The sequence below is a fragment of the Rhinopithecus roxellana genome, chromosome 7 (assembly GCF_007565055.1).
Source record: "Rhinopithecus roxellana isolate Shanxi Qingling chromosome 7, ASM756505v1, whole genome shotgun sequence".
NCBI lineage: Eukaryota > Metazoa > Chordata > Mammalia > Primates > Cercopithecidae > Rhinopithecus > Rhinopithecus roxellana.
In genome coordinates, this window is record NC_044555.1 from 44,126,811 (window position 1) to 44,135,812 (window position 9,002).

The window sequence follows — 9,002 nt, forward strand, 5'->3', positions numbered from 1 at the left end:
TCACGCTTCAGTAATCCATGAATGCATCACATCACAATGGTGAATATTGGTAATATTGTTCCAGAGACATCATGGAGACATCAAAGTGTGTTCGGTAGCCTGTAGCAAAGAAGCTGAAGGAGTATATTACCTTAGAGTAAATTACCTCTCAAATGGCCCCCAAGATGTTGCTCAAAAGGATGAATAGCAGTTGACAGAAAATTCTCTCCCATCTCAATATCCCATTTTTGTTGAGATCATGTTATTAAATCTTCTGGGTGGTTTCCTTGAGTACAGAAAATGCCATGCTTTCATGTGTTAATTAATGTGCGAGACCCTGGGCCTCCAGAAAATAAGTAAGTGGATCATAAAAAGGTCCTATGGTTGGGGCTAGCACGGAAAAGCTCAATGAGAGTGTGAGCTAAGCGAGTTCAGGCCAGAGAACCCAGAGGATCAGACTCCCTCTGTACTGACACTTTGCTCCTGGTTAGAGAGAAAATTCCAGGCTGCCTGGAGCACCAGAAAGACAAGACACTGGACCTTCAAAAACCAGCTGAACAAGCACATCCCCAGGACAGAGGGCAATAAGATTAATAAGGAGTCTCTTGTATTGGGCATTGAATGCGTGTCAGGCACTGTGAAAAACCTTTAACATACATTATCACTTGTTATCCTTATAAATATCCCTTTCTACAGATGAGGACTCCAAAGCTAAGATGGAAAAAAAGGGGGTAAAGTACCTTGACAAAAGTAAGCACAACTATTAAGTCATGGCCTGAGGTGTATCTGTAGGTATATTGTTATAAAATCAGTTCTGTGAATTGCCTAAAATTATAACAAAGAAGGGCATGAGTTAAAGCTTTAAGCGTGTGTTAGAAGGTGAATTGGTTCTCAGAGAGAAAAATATCTGGAATGCTGTGTAAAAACCATCAGTCAATACAGCCCTTTGGCTCGGTTTCTAAGCAGAGCTGGGGCAAAACTACTTGTTACAAAGGAAATTTGTAAGATGCTTAATTAAGGTTTCTGAAATTCAAACTCTGAGCACACACAGAGGCTCAAGAGTGGTTAAGTGTTTTGCTCTGAAATTCAGCCTACCAGCCAATCTGGCTCCAAGGCCCATCTCCTTTTGTTTGCACCAAAATGACGAAAACAAACCTGCTTTTCTTGCCTGGTAGTAGCACATTCTGGAAATCCCCTTAAATCTGCTTGTATAGATATAACTCATACTTGTTAATGGTTGTATAATAATCCTCAGAATGGCTGCACTGCCAATGTATCAGTCATTCCTCAACTGATGCATACTTGCTCTGTGCCCTAATTTGCCCAATATGAATGTTTCTGTGATAAACACAATTGTACGTATTTCATCATGTCCTGGGGTTCTTATTTCTCCAGGACTGACTACCATTCCATCCCTGCCCCATATACAAATCTGTCTCCGTCAACTCTTCACTTTATAAGGACCCAAAGGACCATTTGCTAAATTTGTTGTATTGACTCAGGACAACTTAGTAATCATTGTTGCCATTTACTAAACAACAGGGGCATATCCAAACGCTTTCCAATTCTCCCTAAACAACAGCCTAAGGCTGACGGTTTTTGTTGGCCTGTATCCCACAATTATTTTTATTTAGAGGAATTTGGTAGTGATGGGGTTGGGGTGGGAGGTGGCGTGTGGACGGTGCGAATTGACAGAAACAATTTCCCTACCCCGAAATACAGGTATGTTTTCATTCTCTATGCCCCTAAACACCCTCCCTGCAGCCATGCAACGAGCAATTCACGGGAAGAGGCTTCCTTACATAGACCCCTGTTTTTGGTGTTTTGATTTACTTTTGTGTGTAGAGTTGATCTGTCCCTCTTCTCATTGGTGTCCTCCCCCCCACCCACCCCCAGTCCTCTTCCTTCTTCCTTCTTTTCTTCTCCTCTCCTCTGCTCTCTGAACTGCATCCCCACTCATTCTGATTTCTCCCTCCTGAAAGGAAAAGGGAGATGGGCCACATGAAATAGCAGAGCAGTGCCTACCCCACTCTTTGAAGTTCTCTGCATCTGAACCTCTCTCTCTTTTGAAAGCTCCACTGAGAAATTATCAGCAGGCGAAGTCCAAACCCAAGCACACAAAGTTGTTGTTGTCCCATTTTAAGCCAACTCCCATGCAGGTACAGCTAGGAGCATTGAGAGCAGAGTCTCAGTGAGGACATTGAGGCTGGTGATGAAAAGCCTTGGCGAGAAGTTTGGACACGTTTGGACATGCAAGGCCTTAGAGAGGAGTCCTGTTCACTGTCCAGTCCTTCTGAATCTCCTCTGCTGGCTTGTGTTCCCCACCCAACTTCTAAATGTCAGAGTATCTCAGGGAGTAGCCCTGTACCTTCTTCTCCTGGCTATACTCTCTCTGGGTGATCCTACTCACTTTTGTGACTTTAAACCCTAACTGTGTCCTGTTGTCTCAGCATTTCTGTTTCTCCAGCCTCTATGGATGACAAGCAGACTTCAGTAACTAAACCTGTGCAAATAGGAGTTCTTGACACACATACCCATCTGTCTTTCTCCCTTTTCCAAATCTACCATGCCCACTCTCTGTCTTTCCTACGACCGTACATAGACCTCTGATGAGGATGTGCAAGAAAACACTCTTGTAGTAATCGTTCATTTCTTAAGTTTGTTCCCTGATTGCCTCTAATCCACTCGCAAGTGCTGTCTCTTCCACTTCCAAAATATCATGTGAATCCATGCACTAGTCTCCACATTGAGGCTTCCAGTCTGGGCCAAGCCCCTGCTGTCTCTGGACTGGACTACTGCAAGAGCCTCCTAACTGGTCTCCCTGCTTTCCTTTGTGCCCTGCCCACTTGTGATATTGCCCACACAGAAGGGCTAGAGAGAAACCACTCAATAAGCATTAGATTATGCTACTACCTGCTTCAATCCTTTCTCTGGCTCTCCTGAGCCCTCTGAAGAAGAACCAGACTCTTCATCATGGCACCACCCACCACTGCACCTTCCTCCCTTTCTTTCCTCTATCCCCTCTCACACTGGGCTCCATGCAACATTGGCACCCTTTCTGCCCCCACCCCCACCCCCAGCACCCTCTCTTTTCTGCCACAGGGCCAGGGGAATTGCTGTTCCCTCTGCTGGGCAGGTTTCCCCCTTGGTTCCTTGAAAGACTGGCGGCTTATCATTGTCCTCAGAAAGGCCTTCCCTGAGCTTCGTGTCTCCCATTTTGCCACTTTTCTGGGGTTCTAGGCAATATGTACCAAATCACCTTGTTTATATGCCCGAGAGCATTCACAGCAACCTTTAACTGTTTTCATATTCCCTCGTCTGTCCATTGTCTGTCTCCCCACTAGAAAATAAGCTCCCTGAGTGCAAGTGCAGGGACGGTCTGGCTGGCAGAATACTCGGTACATAGAAGATCCTCCAGGAATATTTGTTGAATCACTGAATAAATAAAATCAGCAGCACTTCCTCCCACAGGAAAGGAAACTTCCCCTCCCTCTGTTGAGGCTCCACAGGGTTCTTTATTTTTGCCCCTGTCACAGTGTGTAGTGGTCAGAACACATTCCATTTGCAGGTGGCAGAAACTGACCACAAAGTAACTTTAAAAACAAAAAACAAAAAGGAGGTGGAAACTCGACTCCATGGAGGCCCCTGAGAAAGGACTTGGGGAGCAGTCCCAGCTGTGTCCTTGTCACTTTGGTAACCCTGTTCCTGTTGCTAGAGCTTCGGGATGGTAGGAATTGTTTTCAGGTTTGGGGATTTGCTAGCCATAGCATGACTTCCCTGAACTTCCTTCTCCTGCTGTTTCACTGATTTCTGTTGGCTCTGTGTACTGGAAGCCAAGGCCAGAGAAGGAGATCTTGTTGAGTCCTGGTCCTCGACTTGGTCTTCCTTGTCATTTCTGTTTCCTAACAATGGGCCGAGAAGCTCTTCTCATCCTCGCCACATCCCCTACCCCTCTGCGAGCATGGCTTCCCCCTTGGCCTCTGCCTTCTCAGGTCCCTCTTGGACACCAACCTGGAAATGGTGAGGCACAGCTTCATCTGTTCCCTGCCTGCAAGCAACCTAGACCCCCAGGAGATGGCTCTTAACCGCAGTGACAGTGATCACCTTGGTCAGGCATGCGCTGTACAGCACACTTTTCCTAGGTCTCTGTCCCTTGCCTTTGCTGGCTCTAGCCCTGCCTACAGGCAGAGAGCTGGACTTTGCAAGCTGGAGAGGTACATGTCTGTGTATCTGCTTCTCAGCTACCTTGGGATGCTTTCCAGCCAGTGATGAAGAGTTCTCACTGTCTCTCACCCCACAGTGACTCAGTCACTTCCTCAGGTTCACGGTTGTTCTATCATGTATGACTGCCAAGATCCAGCCATCACTGCAACCACAGAAAACAGCTTTACTTACCTAAAGAAGGCAGAGGAGGAGAGGATGAGAGAATATATGCCAGGCAGGTGAAATTCCATGGCCAACATAGTCCAATCACATAGCACTTATAGTCCTCTGCTGACACTTCTGTTTTCTGTGGGGGCAGGCTGAGCTTTAGCAGAGTGCAGGCATCCTGAGGGAAGGCACTATGGTTTTCTCTTTTTAAATATCTGGCCCCACTGGCTCACGGTAAATGTGAGACCCCTATTTATGGAATGAAAAGGGACAGAGGGAAGGATTGTTCAGACTCTTTTTGAATTGGTCACATCTGAGTTTCTTCCTTGTGTTCTGTCAGCCCTGTCTTGGTTTTGTACGTGCGCGTATGTGTAAATGTGCACTTATACATGCACATTGATGTTTAATTTGTACTCATTCTAAAGTTCTGATCATACTGCTTCCCTCCTTGAACATGCTGAGTGGTCCCTGTGACCTCGGGTATACAGTCGAAGCACCTTAGCTTGACTCTCAGGGTCCCACACCTTCCAGCCCTGTCTGCTACCATGTACTCTTGGAGACCATGAGCTCTGGCCCTGCCAGATGATTAGGCATGGCCAGAAGCGACCAAGCATGTGCTCTCATGACAAAGGGCCGTGGGCACTGACTGATCCCTCTGCCAGGAATGCCTGCCTTCCTGCCTTGACATGGTGGACTGCTCCTCATGTTTCGGAGCCCACCTCGGGGGTTCTGTCTTTGGTGCAGCCTCATTTAATTGCTACCAAGAAGAGTTAGTGGCTGGTTCTCCTTTCTGGAGGAAGTGGGACTGTAGCTTCTGCTACACTCAGCTCTCATGGTGGCTCCCTTGTCTATACGCCCAGCATCTGGCTCTGTGTGGCCTCTCTGCTCTCACCACACACACACTGCTCACCTCTTCTCACCCTGCTCCACACCTCCAGCACATCGACACTCCCTGCTCACTTAACACGTTGCGGGCCCCTTAGCCCCCAGTACCAAGTACCTGATAAGCTTTCCATAAATATTAGCTGGTGGTCTGGGACCAGGCACTTCATTCTAGAGAGAGAGCTCAGGTTTTGTTTTGGTTTATCTTTTGAACCTGAATATGTACTTCTTGGTCCAGGTTGGGAACCTCAGCGCCTTGAGAGCAGAGCCAAGAATAAACAAGTGCCTGGCTCTGGACCAGGCCCTGTTCCCAGCCCTGGGTTTGGCTTTCCTCACCTTATCATTGAGGACAGTACTAGAGACAGGCTGCTCTTGATTCCCCCACTTCCAGACTGCATGTACTGAGGCCTTGAGTGTATCCTCAAGGCCACCCCACCCTCTCCTGCAAGGTACTTGATTTAATCATTTAAACGTTCCATTATGTGGAGAGAGGGGATAAAAATAACGCTCCCTTCCGAATCGAACCCTTATCCCTTCGGTCTACAGCGCAGCCCTTTCCCTGGCGCCCTTTTCATAAATATTCAGGCGACCCGAGTGGCTGAGCACTCCCGCTCCCGCTCCCGCTCCCGCCCCCGCCCCCGCTCCCGCTCCTGCTCGCGTCCTCTCCCACCGCCCGCGGCCCCGCAGCCCCGCAGCCCCGCGGCCCCGCAGCCCCGCAGCAGCCACAGGGGGAACCAAAGAGACAGAAGCCTTCCCAGCTGCCCGGACGACAGACGCCAACACCCCCCGCCCCCCACCACACGCCGCCCGCCCGCCCGCGCCCCGCACCCTGCGCGCTAGCCCACGACCGAGCGGCGGCGGCAACAGCAGCTGGCTGCAGGCTGCTGCGACTCGCACCGGCCCGCTCCTGGCAACACCTGCCATCCCAGGTGACTTGAACTCGCCAGTTCGGATCCCCTGCGCCAGCTCCCGCTTGCGCATCGGGTCTGGGTTCCGGCACCCACCGGCCCTCCTGCCCTCCCCCGCCTCTCCGTCCCCCAGCTCGCGGGAAGGGAGGTCGCGGCAGCGGCCCGGCGGCAGCGGCGACCGTGGCGACAGCAGCGACAGTGGCGGCGGCGGTGGCGGCAGCGGCTGCGGCGGCGGCGGAGGCGGCGGAGGCTGCGGCGGCGACCGTGGCGGAGGCCGTGGCGGAGGCCTCCGTGGCGGAGGCGGAAGCAGAGGTGGAGGCTGAGGTGGAGGCCGAGGCCTCAATAGAGGAGGCAGCATCCGAGGCCACCCCGGGGGAGGCGGTGGCCGCCCGGGCGGCAACGGCGGTGGCGGTGGCGGTGGCGGAGGGCAGCAGCGCGGCGGAAGCCGCCGCCGCAGCGGAGGCTGCGGGGACCCCCTTGGGGGAGGGGGATGCGGATGCGGATGCGGATGCGGATGCGGATGCGAATGCGAATGCGAATGCGAATGAGGGGGTGGCGGCCGCGGTGGCGTCTGCGGCGGCCGCCGCGGATGCAGATGCGGATGCTGAGACCCGCGGGGGCTGTGAGGGGAACCCAGATTTTCCGATGGCCTCCCTGTACGTGGGCGACCTGCACCCTGAGGTGACCGAGGCAATGCTGTACGAGAAATTCAGTCCAGCTGGGCCCATCCTCTCCATCCGCATCTGCAGGGACAAGATCACCCGCCGCTCATTGGGCTACGCATATGTCAACTACCAGCAACCGGTGGACGCCAAGCGGGCCCTGGAGACCCTGAACTTTGATGTCATAAAGGGCAGGCCAGTGCGCATCATGTGGTCCCAGAGGGACCCGTCGCTCCGCAAGAGCGGGGTGGGCAACGTCTTCATCAAGAACCTGGGCAAGACCATCGACAACAAGGCGCTGTACAACATCTTCTCGGCGTTCGGCAACATCCTTTCCTGCAAAGTGGCCTGTGACGAAAAGGGGCCCAAGGGCTACGGGTTCGTGCACTTCCAAAAGCAGGAATCCGCGGAGCGGGCCATCGACGTGATGAATGGCATGTTCCTGAACTACCGCAAAATTTTCGTCGGGAGATTCAAGTCGCATAAAGAACGAGAGGCCGAAAGGGGAGCCTGGGCCAGGCAGTCCACTAGTGCTGACGTCAAGGATTTCGAGGAAGACACCGACGAGGAGGCCACCTTGCGATGAAGACATCCCAGGAGCTAGCCAGCCAGCAGAGCCAAACCTTGGCTCACACCCGGTTTACAACCCCCTACCCCCAGCCCTCCCCCGCCAACCCACCAGCAGTGTGTTTATTGTATTGGGAGTGCAGGTCTCTCTCTCTGTCTCTCTCTCTGTCTCTCTCTCTCTCTCTCTCTCTCTCTCTCTCTCTCTCTCTCTCTCTCTCTCTCTCTCTCTCCCTCCCTCCTCTCCCTCTCCCTCTCTCTCTCTCCTCTCTCTCTCTCCCCTTCCTATTTTCTCTCTCCACCTCTCCTCTCCTCCCCTTCCTCTCCCCCGCCCACCCCTACCAAGGGCGTTGTGAATAATCTTACTAATCTGTGCCATTTGTAGGTTAAAGGCTGCCTCTTCTCCCTGTGGTTTGGTTTAAAAAGCATTTTCATTCTCTCTTTGTTTACTGCACAGGTGATACAATTTCATGGTAGAAACATCAGAAAGGAGAAGGATGTTAGATGAGGGAAGAAGCAAGAGAGTAATTGCTCCCCTGGTCCTACTCCCCAGAGAGAACCACTTTTACCTTTTTGGTGTGCTGCTTTTCCAGGCTCTCTTCTCTCCCTCTCTCTCCTTTGCTCACCCCCACCCCGCCTTCCCTTTTAACACACTGTTATAGAATGGTTCATGTATGTGGTGTTTCTTAACCTGCTTTTTCAGCAACTAAAACCAAACAAAAATCAACCCATTGAACTTCTTTCCATGTTATCAACAGGCTTATGAAACGTCATCTTCAGTGCCTGCAGCGTGCTCCAGTGTATCCGTGGACCTTAACGTTTCTGTAATCATTCCCACATTGTTGGACATTCAGGTGGTGCCTAGTTCTTTCCCTGTGTTTAAGACCAACATTGCGTGCTCTGTGCTTTGATGAGTGAATCCTTCCTTGTCAAGCCAAATCTTTGCTAGCATCCCGGTGGGGTGGTCTCCTTAACTGTGGACTTGCAAGATCCACATAGAGACATTTTAAAGACTTTTCCTGTGTGTTGCCAAAAGGCCCCCTTCATAAGCATTGTACCGATTTGCACTCGTGCCGGCCGGCGCAGCTAGTAAAGAGTATGCCCGTTTCCCCTGCATAGTCTCCTGGTCACCGTAATTGATGGTATGTGTGTGTGCATGTGTGCGTGTGTGCCTGTGTGTGCGTGTGTGCGTGTGTGTGTGTGTGTCTTGGCCAGCTTGGCGGGCGCAAAGGGTATTTCGCTGTCCTCGATGGTTTTGCTGGAATCAAGCACTGCTTATGACCCCATGCCCTGTGCCCAATTGCTGTCCGTTTCCCTGTTGTCAGAAAAGTAATTCAACATCATTGCAGGGAAAAAATAATAATAATCACAAAGCAGACAAGTCACCAGAAGAAAATTAAAGTCACCAGTAATCATTTCTGATGATTACACACACATTCCAGAAACATTTTCGTACACACCTCTCTAAGATTTTCAAGGACTACCTGAAACATTTTTTTCCGTAGGTCTAGTTTTTTTCTTATGCATATATCATATATGTATATTATGGTGTACAGATCGTTTTTATATCTGTTTTTCACACGTAAATGTGTGTGTATATTTATACACACGCATACTCTTGAACTTCATTTCATGT

At 50.8% G+C, this 9,002-nt stretch overlaps 2 protein-coding genes across 2 annotated transcripts; one reads left to right on the forward strand and one right to left on the reverse strand.

Moving 5' to 3' along the window:
- Positions 1-1,497: 1,497 nt before the first annotated feature.
- On the reverse strand, positions 1,498-6,528 carry LOC104655276 (protein cappuccino-like). The gene is made up of 3 exons (XM_030933528.1): positions 6,130-6,528; positions 4,375-4,489; positions 1,498-1,954 (listed from the first exon to the last, which is right to left on the reverse strand). The coding sequence occupies exons 1-3, from the start codon at positions 6,496-6,498 to the stop codon at positions 1,809-1,811; spliced, it is 630 nt and encodes a 209-aa protein (XP_030789388.1). The 5' UTR covers positions 6,499-6,528; the 3' UTR covers positions 1,498-1,808.
- A 242-nt stretch (positions 6,529-6,770) lies between these two features.
- Positions 6,771-7,435, forward strand: LOC104656172 (polyadenylate-binding protein 1-like 2). The gene has a single exon (XM_010355810.2). It carries the CDS (start codon positions 6,786-6,788, stop codon positions 7,386-7,388), a length of 603 nt encoding a protein of 200 aa, XP_010354112.1. The 5' UTR covers positions 6,771-6,785; the 3' UTR covers positions 7,389-7,435.
- The last annotated feature ends 1,567 nt before the right edge of the window (positions 7,436-9,002 follow it).

What these genes read in the sequence shown, in the direction of transcription:
- LOC104655276 (XM_030933528.1), bottom strand. Translation starts at nt 6,498, where the DNA reads ATGCTGCCTCCTCTATTGAGGCCTCGGCCTCCACCTCAGCCTCCACCT. An exon ending in GTGTTGCCAGGAGCGGGCCG is followed by an intron (nt 4,490 to 6,129) that starts GTGCGAGTCGCA and finishes CTGCCCCCACAG; the next exon opens with AAAACAGAAGTGTCAGCAGA. An exon ending in TCCTCCTCTGCCTTCTTTAG is followed by an intron (nt 1,955 to 4,374) that starts GTAAGTAAAGCT and finishes TTTTCCTTTCAG; the next exon opens with GAGGGAGAAATCAGAATGAG.
- LOC104656172 (XM_010355810.2), top strand. Translation starts at nt 6,786, where the DNA reads ATGGCCTCCCTGTACGTGGGCGACCTGCACCCTGAGGTGACCGAGGCA.